This window comes from Jaculus jaculus, chromosome 8 (genome assembly GCF_020740685.1).
Source record: "Jaculus jaculus isolate mJacJac1 chromosome 8, mJacJac1.mat.Y.cur, whole genome shotgun sequence".
In the NCBI taxonomy this organism is placed as follows: Eukaryota; Metazoa; Chordata; class Mammalia; order Rodentia; family Dipodidae; genus Jaculus; species Jaculus jaculus.
This window is the reverse complement of record NC_059109.1, coordinates 110,267,476-110,295,323: the sequence shown is the minus strand read 5'-3', so window position 1 is coordinate 110,295,323 and position 27,848 is coordinate 110,267,476. Positions and strand designations below refer to the sequence as shown.

Sequence of the window (27,848 nt, the reverse complement as noted above, 5' to 3'; positions counted from 1 at the left end):
GCTACAGAACCCTGATGTGACTTTCAGAGTCAGCCTCGTGTCACCTTGCTTCAGTCACACTTCCACACTTGCGTTTTCTTTACTGGGCCCTAGATGTCCCTGTGAAACCGGTGAGCAGGTGGCTAGTTTTCCGTCGTCTGGATCTGAGGCCCTCGTCTAGAGGAATTAGCAGGGTTGTCACGTGGAGGAAAGTCTGTGCCCTGCTAGATGTCACCATGTGCCTGGGCTTTCAGGTGAGTGTGTTCTAGCATGTTCATGGCAGGCCTTCCTCACTGCGGAATAGCTGCCCACATCTGGCTTACGTGGGTCCTGGGGGATTGAACCGAGGTCCTTTGGCATTGCAGGCAAACACCTTAACCGCTAAGCCACCTCTCCAGCCCCTTAGCTTTATTCCAAACGATCATTGTCTCTAATGATAGTGATAAACTTGGAGAACTTTCTTAAATCATTATTAAAAGCTGGGTGTTCCTGAAAAGTTTAGGTCTTCCTGGTGGCTGGGTGAGGTGGTCGGTGTGGCTGAGTTTCCGTCTTGCTTGGGATGCAGCAGTAGTCACTGCTGCAGCATGGCTTTTTCACCTGCTCATCAGATTTGCAGGTTTCCCTGCAATGACCTCTTATGACCCAGCGAGCTTTGCGGCTCCTGTAGACTGAAAAGAACACAGGAAGAAAATTATTCCAAGATATAGACACTCATCTGCAGTAACGATCGGGTCACCATATCTGTAATCTCCACAACTGTCTCGAACTCATTAAGGGAGATTATGTCAATGTGGTTAGGTGCCTGTTCTGTGCCCAGAGATCTTGCTCTCAATGTCACAGAGACTTTCTAGCTAGTAGGAACTGGGATTGTTTGGTAAGAAGTTGTGTGATTATGGAAACTTAGCAGTATAGAATAGGCTTATTTAATTCCTCAGAACTGAGCTGTTTTCTTTTCCTCCTATCACGGATATAGGAGTTTCAGCTTAAATTGACTCTAAAATGGCCATTCAAAAATGTATTAAAATGCTTGTTTTAGGGAGGAGGAAACTTCTGGAGGTGAAGGGTAGATTTATAAAGCATGATTGTGGTGATGGTCTTATAGTGTGTTCTTATCTCCAGATCCATCAAATAGGATATATTAAGCTTCTATAGGTTTTCCTATGCCAATGGTTTTGTTTGTTTGTTTAGAGGTAGGGTCTCACACTAGTCCAGGCTGGCCTCGCACTCAGTGACCCTCCTATCTCTGCCTCCTGAGTGCTGGGATTAAAGGCATGTGCCCCCATGCCTGGCCTCCTTTCCTTCTTCTGATAGTCTCCTCCCTTCCCTTATTCTTTAAAGACCCATTTGTGTATATACATGTATACTTTTTTATCTATAAAAATTCTTCTTTATTTTATTTTTAATTTTTTTCAGTTTTATTTATTTATTTGAGAGTGACAGAGAGAGAAAGAGGCAGATAGAGAGAGAGAGAGAATGGGCACCCCAGGGCTTCCAGCCACTGCAAACTAACTCCAGATGCGTGCGCCCCCTTGTGCATCTGGGTAACGTGGGTCCTGGAGAATCGAGCCTCAAACCAGGGTCCTTAGGCTTCACAGGCAAGCGCTTAACCACTAAGCCATCTCTCCAGCCCTTCTTTTATTTTAGAGAGAAAGAATTGTTACACCAGGGCCTCAGACACTGAAATCGAACCCCAGGCGCTTGCGCCACCTAGTGGGCATGTGCGACCTTGTGCTTCCCTCACCTTTGTATGTCTGGCTTACTTGGGGTCTGGAGAGTTAAACATAGGTCCGTAGGTTTCACAGGCAAGCACCTTAACCACTAAGCCATCTCTCCAGCCCCATATCTATACAACTTCTAAGACCCAACAATGATCTTTCTTTTGCATCTGGCTTATTTCTTTTAATGTGATGAACTCCATTTGCAGCCATTTTCCCACAAACAGCATTCAGTCACTCTTCTTGATGAGTGAATAAAACTCCATGTGGACACATAGCCATTCATCTGTTGACAGACACCGAGGCTGAGTCTACACCTTGTCTATTGTAAATAGGGCTGCAATAAATGTGAATATGCAGGTAACTCTGGTATGTTGCCTTAAAGTCTTTTGGCTACATACCAGAAGCTAGGTTGTATGGTAGTTATAATTTTAGTTTTATGAGGAGCCTCCCCACTGAGTTTTGTAGTGACTTGACCGATTTACTCTCCCACCAGCAGTGCAAAAGGGCTCTGCTTTCCCCACCAGCATTTGTTCTTTGGTTGTCTTTTGGTGATAGCCCTTCTGATTAGAGTGAGATAGAATCTCAAAGCAGTTTTAATTTGCATTTCTCTCATAGCTAAGGAGATAAACAGAATCTTAAACAATGCCTTTGGGAGCTCACTCCAGGGCTTAACTCACAATGGCTTATATTTACTACCTGAGCTGAGTATGGTGGTGCATACCTACAACTCTAGAATGTAGGAGGCTGAGCAGAAGGATTGAGAGTTCGAGACCAGCCTGGGCTAGAGCTTGTCTTCAAAACCTAGTAAATACTGTCTCCCCAAATTTACTGCCTTATATAACTCAGTGGTATCACATCTCATTTTTTATTAATAAAAAGGCTATTTTAAGTGCCAGGATGAATAAAAGGAAAAGAAGGATCACTAAAGGGAATCTATACAATTCTGTAAACTATAAATTTAGAAGCTATGTGAAATAAACTTATATTTGAGTTTTTTTTAAAAGGAAATGTATTTTTTAATATCTTACTTTTTTAAATTTATTTGAGAGAGGGAAATAGGGGAGAGAGAGAGAGAAAGAGCGAGAATGGGTCCCCCAGGGCTTCCAGCCACTGCAAACAAACTTCAGATGCTGCGCCACCTTGTGTATCTGGCTTATGCGTGTCCTAAGGAATTGAACTGAGGTCCTTTGGCTTTGCAGGCAAGTGCCTTAACCACTAAGCCATCTCCTCAGCCCTTATATTTGAGTTTTGAAAGTTAACTTTTGAGTTGGAGAGATGGGTTAGCAGTTAAGCCGCATGCACATAGTGGCACAAGTGTCTGGAGTTCATTTGCAGTGCCCTCTCTCTCCATCTGGCTGTAATAAATAAATAAAAATAAAATCTTTAAAAAAAGAAAGTTAACTTTTTTTGAGGCAAGCCCAAGAGACTGTCCCCTTTTATTTCTATGAAAGGGAGAAAGAGAGAGAGAGTGAGTGTGAGAGAGAGAACTGGCACGTCAGGACCTCCAGCCAATGTAAATGAACTCCAAATGTGTGCGCCACCTTATGAGCTTGTGCACCTGTGTCGTTTTGTGCATTTGGCTTATATGGGACCTGGAGAGTCAAACAGGGGTCCTCAGCCTTCTCAGGAAAGTGCCTTAATTGCTAAGGCATCTCTCCAGCCCAAAAGTCCAATTTCTTTTTAAAATTTTATTTAAGAGACAGGTAGAGAGAGAGAGAGAGAGTGAGAGAGAGAGTTGTGGGGGGGGAGAGAGAGAGAGGGAGAATGGGCACACCAGGGCTTGCAGCCACTGTAAAAAAACCTCCAGATGCAGGTGCCACCATGTGCATCTGGCTTATGTGGGTCCTGGGGAATTAAACTTGTGTCCTTTGGCTTCACAGGCAAACAAATGCCTTAGCCACTAAGCCATCTCTCCAATTCCCTGGGAAGCAAACTTTTAATTGAAGTATGACATACAACCAGAAATGTATGCTAGGCGTGGGTGTGCAGCTGGGTGAACCGTCATGGAGAAACACACACGTAGTTGGCACAAAAGGGTGTTGTTTCCACTCCCTCCAAGGCAGTCCCACCGTGACTCCAACACCCTGTGTTAGACTGACTTCAAAAAATGCACCAAGTTTTCTCTCTCTTTCTCTCTATGGCCATTGCTGTATAACTTTATGGCATCTTGTTTTATGACTGGGGGTGGGGGTCACCTTACCATTTGAGTCATCCATATTATTTGCTTATTAGTCATGGTGAGTTTTTACTTAACTCCAGTTTATTTAGTAACATGTTATTTCATTTCTAAATATATGTGTTTCTGATATTCTAAGTTCCCATGTTACTTATTATCATGGGGAATACAGTGGACATATTATTTAATAAAGCTTCCTCTTTGGGCTAAAATGTGAACTATTTTGTGCCCAAAAGAATAGTTACTCTGTTGGGCATAGAAATATTCTCTCATAAATACATATTCAGTAATTCAAACTTTTCAACATATTGGCCAAATCATCAATGTGTTGCTTTTATTTCCAGTGCTAAAGTTTGGTTTAAGGATTGGTGCTACAGCTCAGTTGTAGTAGTAATAGTAGGCTGTGGGTTTGATCCCCAGCATGGAAAAAAATCTCATTGCAGAGGTGCTAAAGCTCTCCAAATATGGCTTGGAAAGAAGCTTAATGGTTAAAGTCCTTGCCTGAGAAGTCCAAGGACCCATGTTCAACTCTCCAGGTCCCGCGTAAGGCAAACACGCGAGGTCACCCAAGCGTTCAAGGTCACACATGCACACAGGGCGGCACAAGCATCTGGAGTTTGACTGCAGTGGCCCAAGACCCTGGTGCACCAATTCTCTCACTCACTCACTCTCTGGCATGAAAAGATCCCTAAATCCTATTGTTAATTATTATTTTCTTAAGTAGTGTCATCTGCTGCTTTTCGAATTTGGAAGCTAAAATTGTAGATGCCAATACTTTTCTATATCTCAATTATCACTTTACCAGTAGATACCCCACCTGCACATGCATGTACATGCACCACACATCTTATACATGCACATATGCACACACGTGTGCATTATACTACGTACATATACATGCAAAAAGAGATTTGGAAGTACATAATTTGACCCTCACTAGGGACAAGTTGGACAAATTATAAGTTACAGAATAGCATACAACTTCTAGAAATATCAAGGTACATGTCTATGTGCCAGCAAGAAAGATGTTTACCATAAATTTAAAAATTCAGTTCAATTCAATTAAAGTTTTTTGAACACCATGTATACTACATGTCCATACATGTTTATATGGATTTACATAGACACAGATAAAAGGGTTTCAAATATCTGGAGGGGGGTACAATACTTTATCTGAAAACCATTCAGACCCAATAAACAGTCATTTCAAAGCTCTGAACATCTGCTTGTGAAGTCGTGTTATACATTACTAACAAGACCACCCACTTCCACGGCTGTAAAGGAGCAGGAAGTTGTGCATTTTCTTCCACATGACTGCTCTGCAGACGCTTTCATCTTGGGAGAACAGGGACTTCGTGGGAAGCAGTAATGCAAGTTAATGTCTAAGCAAGAGAGGCTTCTGGACTCACCCTCAGCAAAGACTGGAGAAACTGCTGAAGAAACACAGCCTCTCAGCTGGGTCATGGGGCCACTGATTGGTGCAAAACACCAAGAGAAACAGCTGAGCATGGCAGGGACTTTTCCGAGGACACCCTGATCAATTCCATGGTTCTAAGGATGCTAGCCAGAGACGTCCCCAATCTAGGCCCCAAGAGAACATCATTGGGCTAAGGTCGATCAGATTGCAGCCACCGGGAAGACTCTGTCCACGATGGATGGACAGATGGTAAACCTTCCTGCCACTGGCAGTTCTCCAGCCTAGCTCTCTTTCCTTTTGGTTGGTTCTGTTTACCTGGAAACATCTGGAACAGTAACGAGAATACCGTAAGAGTCAGGAGCAAGCATTTCATGGTCTTTGGGAAGGATGCGGCACATCCAGGAATCCAGGACATTTTGCAGTGGGGCTCTGGATTTGGGTTTTTATTTGCTCCCATGGGGTGGAGTCCAGAGAGTGAACCGTGGGTAACAAATGATGCACAAAATGGCATTCAACCTATTGGCTCTTTGGCCAGTATCACAAACCATCACTGCTCAGGACACTGCTCCAGGTACTCTGAGGGCATGCAGAGGGTGAGAGAAAGGTACAAGTTCTGTGCAGGTGTATTCAGAGAGGACCCATGCACAGCAAGTTTCCCTTGGCATGTGTCCTCCTCAGGGGAGAGTTGGGAGGATTTGTCTCATAGCTTCTCTCATTCTCCTTTCATACTGTTTTGGCTCAACTGAAGACTCCTTATGGATAGAAACTCTCTCTCTCCTTACCATGTTTCCAGGGCCAGGGACTTCAAATTAGGTGGCATCAAAATGCATATCTTAATGAAGTGGACAAGCACATACTTATTTAATCTATAGCACCCTAGGGACTCTAACCATAAGATCTTCTCATTTTATTTATATTTATTATTTATTTGTGAGACACAGAAGAGAGGCAGAGAGAGAGAGAGAGAGAGAGAGGATGAGAGAACGAACACACCAGGGCCTTTAGCCACTGCAAACAAACTCATGCACCACCTTGCGCATCTGGCTTACATGGGTACTGGGGAATCAAACCTGGGTCCTTAGGCTTGGCAAGCAAGCACATTAACTGCTAAGCTACCTCTCCAGCCCAGATCTTTGTTTTGTAGGTTGGGACACAGAGACCAATGACATGTAGCAGGGCCTGTTGTCGTCAGAAATGCCCTTTTCCCAGGGTGAGGTATAATAGGTGTGTTTCCTGGGACAAAGGTCTTTTGGGAAAGAAGGCAGTAACTTCTATGAAGAGCTGACACATGGAGTTGCTTATGGACCTAGATGTCATCCCAGATCTACCTCAGGCTTGTCTCTCCAGACACCTCGTGAGCAGTCCTGGCAGAATGAGCCACAGACTTTCATACTCACGAAATCTGCCACAGAACTACCAGTAGACTGTGGGAGGAGGTGCCAAGGAGGACTCTCGCTCTGGTTAAGTTTCCTGGTGGCTTATTTCCTTTGTTTAATTTGTGGACGATTAGCTTTTGGCCCTGATGACTATGGTCAAAAACTTGAGCCTGATAGCCATGATTTATTTTTGAGGAATTGTGGGGATCGAGACAGGGTCTCCAGGGCTTTGCCACTGCAAATCAACTCCAGACGCATGTGGCCCTTTGTGCATCTGGCTAATGTGGGTCCTGGGGAATTGAATCTGGGTCCTTTGGATTTGCAGGCAAACGCCTTAACTGCTAAGCCATCCCTCCAGCTCCAGTAGTTTCTTTTTGCCAAAGATCTGGTTCTGTGGTCTGATTTTGGACAAATCTATTAAGTTAATCCTTTTTGCTCTCTTGCTCAAATCCCAATATTATCACTTAATTTCTGTTTACTTGAAGTGTGAGATACTCAGAGAACTGCATTAATATCTTCTGGGTCTGATAAAACATTTGACCCAGGTCTCCTCTCTTATTTCCAGGAGTTTTAAAATAATGTGATTATTTTACTGATTTATTTTATGGTGCATTAATTTTTATAACTGTTAGCATTTCTCTGTGGATTATGGCATTTTCTTTTACATGCTATTCCATATGTCTTCCCCTTAAATTCCAGTGTTTTTTTTTTTTTTTTTCCTGAGGTAGGGTCTCAGCCCCAGGCTGACCTGGAAGTCACTCTGTAGTCCCAGGCTGGCCTTGAACTCACAGCAATCCTCCTGCCTCAACCTTGCAAGTACTGGTATTAGATGCGAGGGTGATCTGGCTGTGACATCTGTCACCCCATTGACGGCCAGGGTTGATTTGTCTGATCTGGCTGGCTAGGGGGTGTCCCTTTCCCCCTCACCGCTACATGTGAGTCTCTCCCGAAGCTGTGTGCTCGGTTGAAGAGGGTGACCTTCCCAGAATAGGGGAGGATCTGTCTTTGCTCAGGGGTATATGAGTCGCTAGAACCTCCAAAAAAGCTCCCGAGTGCTGGTATTAAAGGAGTGGGCCACCCCGTCCAGCCAATCCCACTGTTTTTGTGTTTGAACAGGGTGTCACTAAGTAGCTGGCTTGGCTTCGAATTGTGATTCTCCTGCCTCATCCTCCCAAGTTCTGGGATTGCAGGTTGTCAGGAGCAACAATTCAAAGCAAAAGTGGGATGTTAGAAGAAGCAATAGTTAGAAGTAAAATGGGGACTGCTAGAAGCAGTAGTTGGAAGTAGAAATGGGGCCCTCACTCCGCAGGGACAAGGTCGCCATGGCAACCAGGGCCCAAGACCAGAGACTGACCAGAGACCCTCTGCCAGCTGATATGCAAATGAGCTAACCCTAGGTGGCCACCAGCAGCCAGAATGACTGAGGAAAAAATGGGTATAAGAATTCCAGCAAAGGCTCAGGAAACTGCCACTCAAGTCAGAGAGGCAGACTCCAATGTCCCTCTCTTTCTCTCTCTCTCTCTCTCTCTCTCTCTCTCTCTCTCTCTCTCTCTCTCTCTGTGTTGACATCAGCCCCGAGGAGAAGGAGCAGCCAGAGGTGGAAGTCGCTTGGGAGTGCCCCAGGGGGTTAAGGCCAGGAGGCTAGGGTAGATGAGGGGATAAGGGAAAGGGAATTGGCTTAATTCACATGTGTGAAGAGTGAATAAAGTCTGTAAACTGAATCCACATAATCTGCCTCTTGACTAATGAGCTCGCAACACAGGTGTGTGTAACCCTAGGCTCTGTAGACTTGAAGTCTCATGTCATTTGATTCCTTTTTCTTTATTGGTATCTTCTATCTTTTGCCTGTAAATTTATTTTATCTTTTTTAATTAAAATTTTAACTGATATAGTCGGGCATAGTGGTGCACACCTCTAATCCCAGCACTCAAGAGGCAGAGGTAGGAGGATTGCTGAGAGTTCAAGTCCACCCTGAGACTACATAGTGAATTCCAGGTCAGCCTGGACTGGAGTGAGAGCTTACTTTGATAAAGAAAAAGAAATAGAAAAAAAAAATTAACTGGTATACAGAAATGCACATACTTATGGGATAATTATGTAATAGTTTGATACATGTATACAATATATAATGTTTAAATCAGGGTAAGTAAATTCATTTCTTCAAGAATTTATTTTTTCCTGGTGGTGGAAGCATTCAAGCTTCTTCCTTCCAGTTTTGAAAATACGACACATTATCATTACTGTAAGTGCTGGGCGGTGGGACCTCAGAATTGCCTCTTCCATTGAGCTCCCTGGAAGAGCGGCCTTTCCCATCCCTTCTACACATTGTGCTCCACAGCTTCTGGTAATTATTATTATTTTAAAAATATTTATTTTATTTTTATTTATTTGACAGAGAGAAAGAGGGAGAGAGAGAGAAAAAAAAAATGGTTGTGCCAGGGCCTCCAGCCACTGCAAACGAACTCTAGACGCGTGTGCCCCTTGTGCATCTGGCTAACGTGGGTCCTGGGGAATCAAACCTGGGTCCTTTGGCTTTGCAGGCAAATGTCTTAACTGCTAAGCCATCCCTCCAGCCCTCTGGTAATTATTTACTCTCCACTTCTATGAGATAATCTTTTTTATATTCCAGCTGTGAATGAGCTCATGATCTTTTAAAAAAATTATTATTTTCTTTTTTTTGAGGAGCTCCACCAACACCAGCAGGATGCTGGGTCTTTTTTTTTTTTTTTTTTTTTTTTTGGTTTTTCGAGGTAGGGTCTCACTCTGGCTCAGGCTGACCTGGAATTCACTATGTAGTCTCAGGGTGGCCTCGAACTCACAGCGATCCTCCTACCTCTGCCTCCCAAGTGCTGGGATTAAAGGCATGTGCCACCACGCCCGGCTATTATTTTCTTTTTTTGGTTTTCCGAGGTATGGTCTCACTCTAGCTCAGACTGACCTGGATTTCACTGTGCAGTCTCAGGGTGGCCTCAAACTCATGGTGATCCCCCTACCTCTGCCTCCTGAGTGCTGGGATTAAAAGTGTGTGCCACCACACATGGCAAAAAATTATTTATTGATTTATTTATTTGTAAGGAGAGAGAGAGAGAGAGAGAAGAGAAGAGAAGGGAAGGGAAGGGAAGGGAAGGGAAGGGAAGGGAAGGGAAGGGAAGGGAAGGGAAGAGAAGAGAAGAGAAGAGAAGAGAAGAGAAGAGAAGAGAAGAGAAGAGAAGAGAAGAGAAGAGAGGAGAGGCATGCCAGAGCTTCCTACCACTGCAAACAAATTCCAGATGGACGTACCACCTTGTGCATGTGGCTTTATGTGGGAACCTTGAAATTGAACCTGGGTCTTTAGGTTTTGCAGTCAAGTAGCTTAACTGATGAGCCATCTCTCCAGCCCCAAAACTTTTGTTTTTCTTATTTTTTGAGGTAGGGTCTTGTCATTCTAGTATAGGTTGACCTGACATTCATTATGGAGTCTTAGGCTGGCCTTGAATTCACAGTCATCCTCCTACCTCAGGCCCTCGAGTGCTGGGATTAAAGGCATGCACCCCCATACCTGGATCATGGAGTCTTTTTGTTTTTTTCTTTGAGAGAGAGAGAAAATAGGAGGAAGGGAGGGAGAGAGAAAGAGAGAATGGGCATGCCAGGGCTTTCAGCCATTGCCAATGAATTGCAGATGCATGCACCCCCTTATGCACATGTGTGGTATTGCATACTAGGGTCACTATACATCTGGCTTAGGTGGGACCTGAGCATAAGTTCTTATGCTTCACAGGCAAGTGTCTTGACTGCTAAGCCATCTCTCCAGTAGCAGCCGTTTTGTTACAGAGCTTGGCTCATGCACTTAACATGTCTTCCAGTTCCATCCATATTGCTGGTAATGATAAAGGCTTCATTTCTTTCTATGGCTGACTGACATTCTGTTGTGCACATATGATCATCTATATATCTTTATTCATCAGTTGACAGATACTTAAGTTGATTCCACTTTATTATTAACATAGGGTCTTATGTAGCCCAGGTCTAACCCAAACTTGAGGTTCTCCTGCCTCTGCCTCCTGAGTGCTGGAATTATAGATATGCATCATCACATCCAACTGAATAATTCTGCAATATACAAGATGGTGTGTATCTCTTTGATATACTGATTTCATTTCCTCTGGAGTCAGACCCAATACGAAGTGGGATTGCTGGGTCAGAAGGTAATTATGGTAATTCTATATTTTAATGATTTGGGAAACATCTGCACTATTTTTTTTAAAATTTTTTATTTATTTATTTGAGAGTGACAGACACAGAGAGAAAGACAGATAGAGGGAGAGAGAGAGAATGGGCGCGCCAGGGCTTCCAGCCTCTGCAAACGAACTCCAGACGCGTGCGCCCTCTTGTGCATCTGGCTAACGTGGGACCTGGGGAACCAAGCCTCAAGCCGGGGTCCTTAGGCTTCACAGGCAAGCGCTTAACCACTAAGCCATCTCTCCAGCCCCATCTGCACTATTTTACATGTCGGTTATACTTCTTTAATTCTTGCCAACAATTTATAAGGGTTCCCTGTTCTGCACGTCTTTGTTGACACTTGTTGCAGTTACTTTCGTGTTGCTGGCAGAAAGCACCCGACCAAAAGAAGTTTATGGAAGGAATGGGTTTATTTTGGCTTACAGGCTCGAATGGAAGCTCCACAATAGCAGGGGAAAACGTGGCACAAGCAGAGGGTGGACATCATCTCCTGGCTGACATCAGGAGGATGATAGCAGCAGGAGAGTGTGCCAAACACTGGCAAGGGAAGCTGCCTATAATACCCATAAGCCCGCCCCCAATAATACACTGCCTCCAGGAGTTTCCACTTCTTAAATTGCCACCAACTTGGGACCTAGCATTCAGACCATATAAGTTTATGGGGGATACCTAACTCAAACCACCACACATGTTATCTTTTGTCTTTAAAAAATATTTTATTTTATTTATTTGACAGAGAAAGAGACAGATATAGAGAATGGGCGTGCCAGGGCCTCTAGCCATTGCAAGCAAATTCCAGATGTTTGTGTCCCCTTGTACATCTGGCTTATGTGAGTACTAGTGAATTGAACCTGAGTCCTGCGGCTTCACAGGCGAGTGCCTTAACTGCTATGCCATCTCTCAAGCTCTCTTTTGTCTGTTTTTTTTTTTTTTTGTTTATATATTTATTTGAGAGCAACAGACAGAGAGGGAAAGAGGCAGACAGATAGAGAGAGAGAGAGAATGGGTGCGCCAGGGCCTCCAGCCACTGCAAACGAACTCCAGGCACATGCGCCCCCTTGTGCATCTGGCTAACGTGGGTCCTGGGGAGTTGAGCCTCGAATCGGGATCCTTAGGCTTCACAGGCAAGCGCTTAACCTCTAAGCCATCTCTCCAGCCCTCTTTTGTCTTTTTGGTAATAGGCACTCTAGCTGAAATGAAGCGTATCTTGTGGTTTTCATGTGCATTTCAGTGATGGTTAGTGATGCTGTGTATTGCTCATATCCCTGCTGTCCACTTGTAGGCCTTTTCTTGTGATGCTAGGGATCAAGCCCAGAGTCTTGCGCATCACAAGCAAGTACTTTATCACTGAGCTCCAGCCCCAGCTTGGGGGAGGATTTCTCAGCTCTGTAGTCCGTTCCATTGGTCTTTGTGTTTGTTTTATGCCAATGAGATGCTGGTGTTTTTTTTTTAATTTTAAAATATTTTTTGTTTATTTTTATTTATTTATTTGAGAGCAACAGACAGAGAAAGAGGCAGATATATAGAGAGAATGGGCGCACCAGGGCTTCCAGCCACTGCAAGCAAACTCCTTGTGCATCTGGCTAACGTGGGTCCTGGGGAATCGAGCCTCGAACCGGGGTCCTTAGGCTTCACAGGCAAGCGCTTAACTGCTAAGCCATCATTTTGTTTTTTGAACAAGACTTTCCCTATGTATGAGTCCCTGTGAACTGATTGATTGGAGGATGCACACACTTGTATTGTATAAACTGCATCTCCATCTTTGTGATGCTGAGGCTATGGAAGCCCAGGACAGCTGCAGAAGGCCCGGACCCTTGGGCGTTGATGCGGACGTGATGAGACTAAGATGAAAGGGGTTTCCTTTCAACCTTGTCTTTAGGTATGGTATTGACAAAGCTGTAAAGGATTTACTATCAGAAAACACACACACCAACACACAATTCTTAGTGCTTTAAATTTGGTAGCACATCAAGGAATGAAAAAAGCCCTCCAGAGTTGGAGAGATGGCTTAGTGGTTAATGTGCTTGGACCCAGGTTCTATTCTTCAGATCCCACGTTATCCAGACACACAAAGGTGAGGAAGGTCACACATGCCCACCAGGTGGCACAGGCATCCAGAGTTCTACTGTAGTGGCTGAGACCCTTGCATGCCAATTCTCTCTCTCTAAGATAAAATGAAAAATAAATAAATTAAAACAACCCTCCAGCCTAGGAAGGTGGTGAGCTTGAGGAATCAAGTTCCCAATTAAGCTTTGTAATACATAAATTGAGTAAGTAAATTGGAGAGATGTGTCTTTAGAAGTCCGACTAGTAAGGATTTCCCACTTTAAAAAGTTCTTTGGAAGTGAGGACATTAAAGCACTGTGGTGGTCTGAGTTAGGTGTTCCCTGTAAACTCGTGTGTTTTGAATGCTTGATTTCCAGCTGGTGGCAATGTGGGAAGTGGAGCCTTGCTGGGGGAGGTGTGTTATTGGGGATGGGCTTAGGGGTGTTATAGCCAGCTCCCCCTTTCCAGAGGTCAGCCCACTCTCCTGTTGCTGTTCCCACCTGCTATAGCAGATGTGATGTCCAGCCTCCGCTCAGGCCATGTTCTCCCCACCATCACTTCCCTCCAAGACTATAAACCAAAATAAACAACTTTCCTCTCATGAGTTGCTTTTGGTCAAGTGATTTGTACCAACAACACAAAGGTAACTACAGCAAGCACTGAAGTGTTTGAAATCTTTTTTTTTTTGTTTTGGTTTTTCAAGGTAGGGTTTCCCTGTAGCCCAGGCTGACCTGGAATTCACTATGGAGTCACAGGGTGGCCTTGAACTCACGGCGATCCTCCTACCTCGGCCTCCCGAGTGCTGGGATTAAAGGTGTGCACCACCACGCCCGGCTTTTGTTTGAAATCTTAGATGCTTTTACTATAATGCATTGAAATGTTATAGTCATAAATATGTACAGAACTTTAAGAAATTAAAAAATAGATATTGTAGTAGGTGGAAAATGACATTCCAAAAGATAAGAGAAAGGAATTTTATACTTCCAGATATACAGTATCGAATGTACAAACAACAAATGTATAAAGACCCTGTCAGAAGCACAACAATCTTAAAAGTTATTTTAATGGTATCATTTAAAAGTGATTTTTGGAAGAGAGAAGGGAAAATCTAATTTGGGTTAAATGACCTCAATGTTTCTGTCAAAGACAGCGTGAGAGACAAAAGCAAATCAACTCTCATGTTACTGTGATGGCCAGTTCCCATTAATACTCCCAACCAGCAGAAACTTTTATTTCAGGTTAAATAGAGTCAATGTTTACTGTCTAAATTCGCCTTAGTGGGAAAGAGAAATACAAATATAAGATTTTTATTAAGAACTTTATTGTAAGAACATATTGAAAATTAGTCACATTCTCATGGGGTCATACTCTATGTCTCCTCTTCCTGCTCCAGTTCCACTGATGTCGTCCTCGGTGGGGTTATTGGAATTCACTGGGGGATCGTAATGGCACCAGTCAGTCTGTGGCAGGGACAATACCTCAGGACACTCCTTCCCACCCTATTGTCTCTTGCATTCTTTCTGCCCAGTGGTCCCTTGAGGAACATTGTAGGGCATGCTGTATCTTTTAGGGTTGAGCTCTCAGCAGCCTATGATTTTCTGCTTTGCTGAATTTCGAGTCACCTCAGTGTGCACCCCCATTTCTCTGGTGGGGGTTCTCGGGCCAGCAGTGAGAGCAGCTTTCATATTTAATCCACCCCTTCCTGTCATGCTTCCTAGGCCCCGACAGATGTGCTAGAGATGACTCATCTCATGCTAGGCACTGGGCTTTCTTTCTTGTCAGTCCGATGGGTCTCAAAAAAAGCAGATTCTCCAGCCAAGAGTGAGAGCAGCATGGATCAAAGGAATAAACACAGACATTTAGATATCTTTTTGATGGGCACAGTCTCTCCCTTTAGCCAAAGAACAGTGGAAGCTTCCTGCTAGGGCCCATGACCTTCCAAGTTATAGGCTTGGTTCTTTTCAGTAGCAGATAGGAACTTCTTCCCTCTGAGAGGGTCTCATCCAATCAGAGAGTAGCTGATGACCCTCATATCCAATTACACCAGTGAGTACATCTTGCCTGGCGGGTTGGTTGATTTTGTAGCTTCAAGATCCACTGCTTGTTCACACTGTTGGTGACCATTATACTCCAGCAGCTCACATAGCATTTTCCAGCACTATGAGAGCTAGGCAGCTGGCTTCCATCTCAGTTCCAGCATGATCTCTCTGTCCCACCATCGCAGCCTATGGTGCCTTTAGCAAAAGGGTTTTACCATTGGGATCTTGTGGGTAATCAAGTGCGTTGGCAATGAGTGCTCTGCATTGCTTTGGGGGCCCCATGGGCCTTGCTGATCAATGGCTCACTGTGTGTGTGTGTGGGGGGGTAATCTAATTCTGGCACTGGGATTTACCAGCAAGAGCCTATGCTTTTAGGGGAAAGCTTGCTCTACCCCTGCAGAGTATTTCTGCCCTAACTATTCCCCCCTCCCCTATTCAGGGTATTATCTCTTGGGGGGGGGCACTGGGGAAATGGCTTAGCAGTTAAGGCGTTTCCCTGCAAAGCCTAAGGACCCCATTTGATTCCCCAGGACCCACATAAGCCAGATGCACAAGGGGGTGCATGTGTCTGGAGTTAGTTTGCAGTGGCTGGGCCCCCTGGTGTGCCCATTCTGTCTTTCTCTCTGTCTCTTCCTCTCTCTCACTCTCATACATAAATAAATAAATAAATAAATAAAATAAATAAAGAGTGTTATCTCTTTTAATTAGCTAACCAACAGGAAGGTTTCTATGGTACTGGTTTATGCTACCATTAGTTTTGTATATCTACCCCTTCCCTTATCCCGGTTAAATATGAGATTTTTAGTTTACTTATGACTTTCCATTTATTTATCATTTTACAAAATAAATACCCAATTCTTCACAATTGGTTTTTAGGTTGGATAGATTTTTATTGATTCTAATCATTTTTTAAGAATGTACAAACATAGGGCTAGGGCTGGGGAGATGGCATAGCGATTGAGCGCTTGCCTGTGAAGCCTAAGGACCCCGGTTCGAGGCTCGGTTCCCCAGGTCCCACGTTAGCCAGATGCACAAGGGGGCGCTCGCGTCTGGAGTTCGTTTGCAGAGGCTGGAAGCCCTGGCGCGCCCATTCTCTCTCTCTCCCTCTATCTGCCTCTTTCTCTCTCTGTCACTCTCAAATAATCAAATAAATAAATAAATAAAAAATCTTAAACATAGGGCTAGGGAATAGCTCAGCAGTTGTGCTTAAGCACAAGAGTCCCTGGGCAGAGACTGCAAGTTCAACTCCCAGAACCCATGTCAAAAGCTGGGCATGGCTGGAGTGATGGCTTAGTGGTTTAGATGCTTGCCTGCAAAGCCAAAGGACCCAGGTTCTATTCTCCAGTACCCATGTAAGTCAGATGCACAAGGTGGCGCATGTATCTGGAGTTTGTGTTCAATGGCTTGAGGCCCTGGTGTGCCTGTACTCTCTCTCTCTTGCTCATAAATAAATAAAATATTTAAAGGAAAAAAAGCTGGGTGTGAGCTGGAGAGATGGGTTAGCAGTTAAGGCACTTGCCTGTAAAACCTAAGGACCCAGGTTCAATCCCCAGGACCCACATAAGCCAGATGCAGATGGTAGCACATGCATCTGCAGTTCCTTTGCAGCGGCTAGTGGCCCTGGCGTGCCATTCTCTCTCTCTGTCTGTCTGTCTAATAAATAAAAATAAAACCTTAAAAAAAATAAGATGTAATGGGATTGACATCAATCTCTATCTCTGCACACACGCACACATGATGCGTAGGGGAGGCTGCGTAGTTTGCAGCCTTCACTAGTAAATAGCAAATTCCCTGCCTGGATTTTTCCACAGCAGTGTGTAGTGGAAAAAGAAACCCTGAAAATGAAGTAAAGGCTCCTCGGTATATTCAAGCATGAGGTGAAGCGCCCCCACATGGCAACAGAGAGGAATATCATGTGCATGTAACACCACATAGTTTATTTGTTACAATATTGGGCCTATCAACACCCTGTCATCATGGACGATGAAGGAAGGCATAAAACAATAACACCACCACATCGTGGGAAAATATGCATAATAAATTTAAAACTACCTTAAAAAGGGATAGAGAAATGGCTTAGTGGTTAAGGTCTGCAAAGCCAAAGGACCCAGGTTTGATCCTCCAGTACCCATTTAAGCCAGATGCACAAGGTAGCACATACATCTGGAGTTTGTTTGCAGTGGCTGAAGGCCCTGGTGTGCCCATTCTCCCTCTCTCTCTCTCTCTTCCTCTTTCTCTCTCTCTCTCTCAAATAAATAAAATAATTTAAAAAAATACCTCAAAGCAAAACAATCCAGCAAGAGTCACACTGGAAGCAATGCAAACCTGTGAAGATCAACCAAGTTATTGAAGTGGGCCTGGGAGGCTTCCCTCCCCACAAGTCACAGGCTCAGAAAATGCCAATGTTGAGTTCCATCTAATTTTGGTTAGAACAGTCCTTCTTGTTCATGTTCTTTCACCCTGGCACATTTATTAATAATATTTATTCTCAAGTGTGTCCTGATTCCATAAATCATCGCTGAATTGTGCAATCATCTAAGATCTTTAAGGACAGGTTAATTTCTGTGTTGTACAAGTTGTTCTAGAACAGCAGAAATGTCAAAGCTGCTCAGATGACTTCAGAAGGTCAGGGTTCTTGTGATTTCAAAGACAGGTAAGAAGCCAGGCATGGTGGTGCACGCCTTTAACCCCAGTACTCGGGAAGCAGAGGTAGGAGGATCACCGTGAGTTCAAGGCCACCCTGAGATGACATAGTGAATTCCAGGTCAGCCTGGGCTAGAGCAAGATCCTGCCTTAAAAAAAAAAAAAAAGATAAGAAGGAGTGCTTTGGAATACTGTCTTCCAGACACTAAGTGGCTGCTGCATTCATGACCTTACAGTAGCTGTCACTACTTACACAAGACCTGCATAACATGAGGCCAAAAAAAGTCCAAAATATCAAAATAGAAGAGGGACTGTCAGAAAGATGAACGGGTTCAGGGGAGAGGTAATAAAAAAGGAGAAGCAAAGAAGAATGGTGGGAGGGAATTATGGCCAGGGTACATCGTGTGTATGTGTGAAGGAGGCTGTCAATAAAAAGTTTTAAAACTTGGGCTGGAGAGATGGCTTAGCGGTTAAGCGCTTGCCTGTGAAGCCTAAGGACCCCGGTTCGAGGCTTGGTTCCCCAGGTCCCACGTTAGCCAGATGCACAAGGGGGCGCACGCGTCTGGAGTTCGTTTGCAGAGGCTGGAAGCCCTGGCGCACCCATTCTCTCTCTCTCCCTCTATCTGTCTTTCTCTCTGTGTCTGTCGCTCTCAAATAAATAAATAAAAATAAAAAAAATAAAAATAAAAAAAAAGTTTTAAAACTTACAAAAATTTTTAGAAAAAGAAACAAAGGCAAATTATAGCCAAATGGCATATGGCATGAGATAAATTCGAATGAAGAGAGAATTGAATAATAAGAAAATTAATATGCAACTATAATAAAGAATCCTTAGACATGCATCTTTATTAGAAGGTAAAGAATGACTAAATTCAATCATTAAAAAACATGCAGAAGTTTAATACTCCTAAGAAGAGCACCCAATCATATAAAGCAATGTTATTATATAAAACAATATTATTCTATGAAGCAATGTTATTACCTCTTAATGGAGAGATCAGCCCCAATTCCATGGTGGGGAATTTCAACACTCCTCTTTCTTCTGTGGATATATGATCCAGATGGAAAGAAAACAGCAAAGGAACATTAAAGCACGCTGCAGACCAATGGGCCCACCAATGTTCACAGAGTCTCTCATCCACCAGCCACAGAATGCACACCATTCTCACAGCACACAGAACACCTCCCCCTTAGGCCATATATTAGATCACAAAAATGTCTCAACAAAGTTTTACAAATCAAAATCATAACTTGGAATTTCTCTGATCACAGTAGAATAAAACTAGAAATTAACAGGAGGAAGTCTTGAATTTTCTTTCTTTCTTTCTTTCTTTCTTTCTTTCTTTCTTTCTTTCTTTTTTTTTTTTTTTTGGTTTTTCGAGATAGGGTCTCATTCTAGTCCAGGATGACCTGGAATTCACTATGTAGTCTCAGGGTGGTCTTGAACTCATGGTGATCCTCTACCTCTGCCTCCCGAGTGCTGGGATTAAAGGCATTGCACCACTACATCCAGCTTTTTCCTGCCTACTTAAAATTTTTTTTGGTTTATTTTTATTTATTTACTTGAGAGTGCCAGACAGACAGAGAGAGAAAGAGGCAGATTATGAGAATGGACGCGCCAGGGCTTCCAGCCATCGCAAATGAACTCCAGATGCATGCGCCACCTTGTGCATCTGGCTTAGGTGGGTCCTGGGGAATCAAGCCTCGAACTGGGGTCCTTAGGCATCACAAGCAAATGCCTAACCACTAGGCCTTTTCTGCCTACTTTTAACGACTGAACTTTTATGAAATAAGCTAGCATGTAGACAGACATAGTAACATATCTCCAACTAATGTAAGGTTCTCACTGACTCCACTATATTCATCAAACCCAATATTATTTGCAGCTACTACTTGGCAATGAGATGCTCCTTTCAGGTTTTTGGACCTCTGTGTGCAAATATGATCGCAGGACCCATTAAATGCCATCTTCCACTGTAAATTCTGGTTCTGTGAAGCAGAAGGCATCTGTGAGATGCCTTTTCTGTAAGGGAAACAAAGATTAGTAAATAGCAAAAATACATGTATCTGGCTAGAGAGGTGGCTTAGTGATTAAGGCGCTTACCTGTGAAAACTGAGGACCCAGGTTCGATTTCCCAGGACCCACGTAAGCCAGATGCACAAGGTGGTACATGAGTCTGGAGTTCATTTGCTGTGGTTGGAGGCCTGGTGTGCCTATTGTCCCTCCCCCCTTTCTCTCTTTCAAAAAAAAATAATAATTTAAAAAAATTATTTATTTATTTATTTGAGAGTGACAGACAGAGAGAGAAAGAGGCAGAGAGAGAGAGAGAGAGAGGGAATGGGCACACCAGGGCTTCTAGCCACTGCAAATGAATTCCAGACGCTTGCGCCCCCTTGTGCATCTGGCTAACGTGGGTCCTGGGGAATCGAGCCTGAACTGGGGTCCTTAGGCTTCACAGGCAAGCGCTCAACTGATAAGCCATCTCTCCATCCCATAAAATATTTTTTTAAAACATAGACGTGTCTCCGGGCGTGGTGGTGGATGTCTTTAATCCCTGCACTCGGGAGGCAGAGGAAGGAGGATGACCAAGAAAGAGTTCAAGGCCACCCTGAGACTACATAGTGAATTCCAGGTCAGCCTGGGCTAGAGTGAGATTCTACCTCAAAAAAAAAAAAAAAAAAAAAAAAAAGAAAGAAAGAAAAAAGAAAAAAAAAAAACCCCTGTGTCAATGCAATGTTATTTCTAGTAGCTCTTACATGTTTTTGTTACTGGGAAGGAAGGTAGGCCTTCCTTGAAATAAGTATTGCTAGCAGTCCTTTCACTTTCACATCATCTCCAGTAAAGCCGTGTGATACACACCATCCTTCTGCTTGCCTAACCTCGTTGTCTACCATTCCTTTAGTTCACTGCACACAACCCTGGCCCATTTCCAAAACTTATAAAGGCAGCACCCGGCTCTGCTTCAATGATCTCTGCGCAGTCACCTGCAGCGCAGCTCTCCATTCTCTCTCTTCAACTTACCAGTCATGAGGCTCTATTTCATGACCATTGCTGCTCTTCTAATCCTGGTTGAAAAGACTCCAGGTAACTCAGGTGTCTTTCTTAAGTTCTGGGGTGTTGCATGTGATGTTGATGTCTTGGTGACTTCTGAGAAGGTCGTGTATGGTAGACAGCACAGATAGCCTCCCCTGGCCTCAGATGAATCAGAGATGTTACATGTTAAAATATCCCCTCGTTCTTCTCTGCCAGGGCAAGTTTAAGGCTGTTGTCCTTTTGCTCTTGGCATAGTGACTCAAAGCATGAAGATTCGAGGTAGCATCATAATTGGGACTGGAGCTTGATTCATGAATTGGGTGTAAGAGGTTGGGGACCAGCTAGTGAGGTATAGGAGGGCAACGTGATGTTGGGTAGTGGATTGTCGTAGAGAGATTATACGACATAAGAGACAGAGTCATATTGGAAAACTGAGCATGCGGTGGGCAATTCTACTTATAGAATTGAGCTTGAGGACTTTTGTGAGTTCAAGGCCACCCTGAGACTACAAAGAATTGGGCTTGACTACTGTTAAGACATAGGCGGGTGAGGGAGTATATTTGTGGCTAAGTGGAGCTGGGGGTAGTTGAGCAAAAAGGGAAAATGGGCTGGGCGTGGTGGCGCACGCCTTTAATCCCAGCACTTGGGAGGCAGAGGTAGGAGGATTGCCGTGAGTTCAAGGCCACCCTGAGACTACATAGTGAATTCCAGGTCAGCCTGGGCTAGAGTGAGACCCTACCTCAAAAAAAAAAATAAATAAAAAAAAAAGGGAAAATGGGCTACAGAGAGATAGAGACAGAGAGAGAGAGAGAGAGAAAGAGAGAGACAGAGTGAGACAGAGAGATCTATAGTTGAACTCTAGGACAGGTAGTTTTATTGTGCTGTGTTCGTGGTGGGTTTTCAACTGGCACTTCAGTAGTTATCAGAACACATAGTGTTTTATTGAGGTTAGTGTCTGACCCAAGCAGGAATCTTATTCAGGCCAGGTTATTTACCTGGATTTAGCCAGGTTTGGGGCTGATTATAAAGCCTCCATAAGACAGCTGAGAACATCACAGCAGGGCTGTAGTCACTGGTGTGGGGAGATGGTTAACCTTGCACCAGATCCGTGACTTGCAAATCTTTCTCCCGCTCTGTTTGGTTACTGCTGCTTTTCTTTGCATTTTCTTGGTGACTTCCTTTACTTTGTAAATTTACTTTGTAAATCAGTGCAATACTGCTTATCTATTTTTGTTCTTGTGCCTGTGTGTTTGAGGTTCTAACCAATAAATTGTTGCCAGGGCCAATGTCAAGATGGTTTCCCGCCATGTTTTCTTCTTAAGAGTTTTATGATTTCAAGTCTTCCATCCATTTTGAGTTGACCTTTGGACATGGCATAGAAGTCAATTTCATTCCTTTATATCCAGTTTTTCCAGCCCTATTCATCAGAGACTATTCTTTCATGAATAAGTATAAAAATCTACTGTGCAGGAAGATTCTATACTGCACTGTGTATTTTTAAAATTTACTAAGAGAGGGGGCTAAGAGAGATGGCTCAGTAGTTAAGGTGCTTGCCTGCAAAGCCTAACGACCCTGGTTTGGCTCCCCAGTACCCGCCTAAAGCCAAATGCACAATGTGATGCATGAATCTGGAGTTCATTTACAGTAGCTAGAGGCCCTGGTGCATCCATTCTCTCTCTCTCCCTCTGCATATATATATATATACATACATATATATATATATATATATATATACACACACACATTTAAAAAATTGCTAGGAGAGAAGACAATTACATAACAGTTGATAAACAAAAACTACTAAGTAAGGGGCTGGGAGGAAACCTTTGGTGATGGGCACTGGTGATGGTTTCATGGGTGTGAGTTTCTACTCAAGATGTAGAAACTAAATATGTACAGCTTCAATAAAGTAGTTGAAAAATAAATGGGATGGGGCTGGAGATGGACTCAGAGGTTAAGAACACTTTCTTGCAAAGCCTGATGGCCCGAGTTAGATTTCCCTGTACTTACATAAAGCCACATGCACTAAATGGTACATGCATTTGGAATTTGTTTGCAGTGGCAGGATGCTCTGGCCTCCTGGAGTATGGATACATTCTCTCTCTCTCTCTGTTTGCCTCTTTCTCACGGTCTCTCTCCTAAATAAATAGAAATATACAAAAATAAATAAATGAGATTAATTATCACTGAATGGAAAATATCTATCATCAATTCCAAATTCTGAGAAAGGTTTTCGAGTGATGTTCAGGAGCACGGAAGAACAATTTCTCTACCTACATGCAGGGAGGGCAAGTGAAATTAGGGGACTTTCGAAGGATCTCTTGTAAGATGCTGAGCTGTGGGAGCAGTCTCAACCTGGTCTTATGGAAGACCAGGGCCATCTTCTTTCTTGAGAGTAAGTTCAGTCACTGTGTCTAGAATTTTCTTTCCCACCTTCCCTTTCTCTTCTTTTAACATTTTCTCCTTCCCTTTTTACAAAGTCTTTCTACTTCACATTCTCTTTCTTAGCTATTTCTCACTTCATTTCATGCCCTTAATTGAAGGGCCCTGGATCTCATGCGCTGTGAAGTCCAGTTTCCGTGTTAGAGTAGTGGTCTAAATTAGGGATGGGTTTGTAAAAAAAAAACAACCAAATGTAAAGACAGCTCCGTGCTCCAAAATTCGTACATGGTGTTGCTTTTGTAGTAGCTTTAGTCTTTCCATCTGCCGGGATTTATGAGCACAAACTGTTCTGAGCAACCTTTTCTGCTAGGACAATCAAAGTCATTTTTCCCTTTTATCACTTCAAACATATGCATATCCAGTTGAAGTGTTTGCTTGCCAAGGCTCTTTTAAATTAGCATTGAGCTGAGTGTGGTTTGCATAGAGCAGGCCTTTTCTTTTCTTTTTTTTGAATTTTCTAGGTAGGGTCTTACTCTAGCCCAGGCTGACCTGGAATTCACTATGTAGCCTCAGGGTGGCCTTGAACTCATGGCGATCCTCCTTCCTCTGCCTCCCAAGTGCTGGGATTAAAGATGTGAACCAGCAAGCCTGGCTAAAGTGGGCTTTAATAAATGTTAATTGAAAGAATGAATACATAAGTGACTGATGGACAATACATGATATGGATGGGAAGAGCCTTAGGAGGAGTTGAATGGGAACCATTATGTTTGGGAGCTTAAGTGGTGGAGAGATGATGCATAGTATTGATTCCGGGTTCAGACTGAGTTGTTAGCAAGGGTCCAGAGCATACCTATGCTTTTTGATTATAATAATTTAATTTGCTCTTAAAACGCTTCCACTGGGCGATGTGCGTAGTTTAGCTTCAGAAGGCCTTGTAGGGTTAGGCTTTCATTTCAGTCAGGAGCCAAGAAGCACCTTTGTTGTGGCCTCTCTTGAGACCTGCTCAATTAGAAACTCTAGCAACATGGTATGAGTATACTTGCAACTTCCCCAGGTTATTGCAAAGTATGATCTCTTATTAGCCTCTTTCAAAAACACAGCTGAGGGCTGGAGAGATGGCTTAGCGGTTAAGCGCTTGCCTGTGAAGCCTAAGGACCCCGGTTCAAGGCTCGATTCCCCAGGACCCTTGTTAGCCAGATGCACAAAGGGGCGCATGCATCTGGAATTTGTTTGCAAGTGGCTGGAAGCCCTGGCGCGTCCATTCTCTCTCTTTCTCTCTGCCTCTTTCTCTCTCTGTCGCTCTCAAATAAATAAGAACAAACAAACAAACAAAAAAAAAAAAACAAAAAAACCACAGTTGAGGGCTGGAGAGATGGTTTAGTGGTTAAGGCACTTGCCTGCGAAGCCTAAGGACCCAGGTTCAATTCTCCAGGTCCCATGTAAGCCAGATACACATGGTGACACATGCATCTGGAGTTCGTTTGCAGTGGCTCAAGGTCCTGGTCTCTCTCTCTCTCTCTGTGTGTCTCTAACAAATAAATAAAAAAAAAGATCAACAACAAAACACACACAGCTGAGATGGTGCTAACTCCCCCATGACCATTTCTCACCCGAAGAGATCAAGTGCAGAGGTAGGACATAACATGGCACAGAGAATCCGTGAAAGGTCTCCTAGGACTTCAACTGAAAATGGAGACATCATCAAAGGTGATATTATTATGACATGCATATGAAGTTTTGTGGTAATGCAAACCAGTTAGGGTTATAAGCTGTAGGATTGAGAAGCTGTGTGTCTATGAGAAAATCTCCAGTTCAAAAATTACTAGTAAGTAAGTTTTTGAATAAGTATTTTTTTGAGACAGTGTAGACAGAGAATTCTCTTGGGATCGCCACATGGAGACAATAAAGACAAGGTGGTTTGTCTGATACTAATTCTTGCCATCTACATTCCCAGCCATCCCTCTAGTGACGACAGAGGAGAAATCTGGGTCTCTGATTTTCACCCAGGGTGTTTGGGAGAAAGGGAAAATCCCTCCAGGCCAGATATTGGCAGCAGAGTAGAGATGCCACTCTGGGGAGGCCCTTGCAGGTCTTCTCCAATGAAGGGAAAGGAGAGAGAGAGAGAGAGAGAGAGAACCCAAGATGGGGTGAGGGTAGAGGTGGGATGGTGGCACATGCTTTTCATCCCAGCACTCGGGAGATGGAGGTAGGAGGATCACCGTGAGTTCAAGGCCAGCCTGAGACTATATTGTGAATTCCAGGTCAGCTTGGGCTAGAGCGAGACTCTAGTTAAAAAAATATCACTGAGTAGAACCATTCCCCTCTCTTTCTGATTAGCCAGCAGGCTGGGTGACGTGGCACGTCATGGCTTCCCTGGATTTCTGATGGCTTCATGCATACACCAGAACCCAAACACCATGGGATAACTGTTTCCGGGAGGTTTTCCTCTCCTCTTTATTTACTGTCCCATTCTCCATCTTTACCTGAATGATGGTTTCTGAGTATGTAAAATTTTATATTTTGTTATCAAAAAAATTGGCAAAGTACTTCTTTTACATATGAATTAAATAGCATCAAACTTTCTTTGCCCAAAATTTTATAATGCTACTAATAAATTAATTTTATTTACTAGCTGGAGACCTCAGTATGGTTTCTTCTGAGAACCTGGTCTGGGTATGGGCCAAAGGGAAGGGTAGATGGCTGGAAAGGTCCTTGAATGCTAAGCTATTGCCTTTTTTTTTTTTTTTTTTTTTTTTTTGAGGCAGGGTTTCTCTCTAGCCCAGGCTGACATGGAATTCACACTGTAGTCTCAGGGTGGCCTTGAACTCACAGCAATCCTCCTACTTCTGCTTCCCAAATGCCGGGATTAAAAGTGTGTGCCACAACGTCCTGACTAAGCTAGGGTTTTTGAAATGACTGTGGAACTGACTGTTGAAGGCCCCATGCCTTCCTACATGATATAGAAGATGCTACCAATGAAACCCTGTTGGGGAAAAATAACGTGTGACCCAGAGAGGAAAGAGTGTGGGCACTGTGTCATGTAGACTAGAAACTGAATACTGGTTTGGTCCAGTACAAGCTATGACCATTTGGACCAAACACTTGGGTCTTTGAGCCATAGTGTCTTTATCTAAACAATGAGAGTTACGACAGGTCTTTGAGGTTTCTGTGAAATCTTGGAACCTAGTCATTGGTAACAACTCTTCTGATGGTTTGTTTTCTCAAAGCTCCTTTGTTACTGCAAGAGCCAGTGGGTAACCGATGCCACTGACCTTAGGAAATGCTCATTGTGTGTCGGGAACTTTGGGTATCTTTAGGCAAAAAAGTGTGAACACCATGCACATTCTTGGATGACTGATACATAGCTTTCAAGAAGTGCGTGTGTGCATGTGTGTGTGTGTGCTGGTGTGCTGTTCATTTGCACACTGCACCTATTTACTTGGGTCAGTGTTTACACTTGTGTGGAACGTGTTTGTGTCTCAGTAGTTTCACAGCATAAAGGCACATGTGCCCACGGGCTCAAACATGTGCGTGTTGTCTGGAATATATGCCGCTGACTCTGATGCACACCTTAGATTTCCACATGGCTGTGGTCGCACAGAACGTGTCCGACAGGTATTCTCAGCGGCAGTCTTTGGAGCTCTGGACACTTGGGAAAGACGCTTACATCAACAGAACCCTTTAATATTTACCTACTTATTATATGTTAATTACATATACATATACAAGCCATGTATGCTAACTTAGTCTTCACAAAAGCCTTAGGAAATTTGGGCTTGGTGATTAAGCCCTGCGTGTAGATGGTACAATGGAGAATCACAGTACTAAGTGGCAGAGGCCCAGTTGCATCCGGGATGGCTTTGACCCTGGGTCCCCCGCTCCCCGGGCTCCCCACTTTCAGTGGTACTCCCTCACCTCTCTCGTCACCATGGCAATGCAGAAACTGACCCGGCTTTGTCTTTCCCAGGCGGCCTGTTGAGATTCTATGATAACACAAACAAAGTGCCTTGGAAACCATGTGAGATTTACCAAGGCACGTGCAGAACCAGCTGCGGAAAGGCTGAAGTGCAATACTTGACCTGTCCGCAGGACCAGAAGTGCTGCCTGAGACTCCCCACAAAAAGGACTTACTCTAAGTCCAGGAAGAAGGAAAACAAGCCCAGCTCCAGCTTGCCCCTCACAAACACTTCCAGTCACTCTCGGGTTTGAAATTCAAGCCCCACGTCACATCTCTTGTAAATCATTCCCGATAAAATGTAGGCCTTCTCATGAATGTGTCTCTCCTCTGTGAACAGCTGTCACTGGATGGCAGAGGTCAGTCTGGGAGCTGGTTAGCCGCGCGGCATGGGGGAAAACGCCGATAGACACCAGGGTAGCTCAGGAGGGGTAGAGGGTGCTAGAAAGAAAGAGGCCCTGGTGTGCCCATTCTCTCTCTGCCTCTAATAAATAAATAAATAAAAAATCTTTTAAAAAAAAGAAAGAAAAAAATCTGGATGTGGTGGTGCATGCCTTTAATCCCAGCACTCAGGAGGATCGCCGTGAGTTCAAGGCCACCCTGAGACTACGTAGTGAATTCCAGGCCAGCCTAGGCTAGAGTGAGACCCTACCTTGAAAAAACAAAAAAGAAAGGAAAAGAAAGAAAGGTTGCCACTTGTAGGTCCTGCTTTCACACTACTGTGGAGACTGCACAGTGACAGCCACAAGTGGACCGAGTGGGGAGGGTCCGCTGGACATGTAGGAGGTCATGAAGTCCCTGTCAGTGAGGACTCCTTCTCCTCCTGCCCATTCTCTACCCACATGGCTTGGTAGGCACACAGATG

General features: G+C 43.8%; 1 protein-coding gene across 1 annotated transcript; it reads left to right on the top strand.

The window, feature by feature from the left end:
* The first annotated feature begins 215 nt into the window (after nucleotides 1–215).
* Nucleotides 216–27,237, top strand: Defb116 (defensin beta 116). The gene is made up of 3 exons (XM_012951032.2): nucleotides 216–233; nucleotides 20,604–20,697; nucleotides 26,996–27,237. The coding sequence occupies exons 1-3, from the start codon at nucleotides 216–218 to the stop codon at nucleotides 27,235–27,237; spliced, it is 354 nt and encodes a 117-aa protein (XP_012806486.2).
* Nucleotides 27,238–27,848: the final 611 nt, after the last annotated feature.

Coding starts and splice junctions, on each gene's coding strand:
- Defb116 (XM_012951032.2), top strand. Junction 20,698..26,995: donor CCTGGTTGAAAAGACTCCAG/GTAACTCAGGTG, acceptor TGTCTTTCCCAG/GCGGCCTGTTGAGATTCTAT.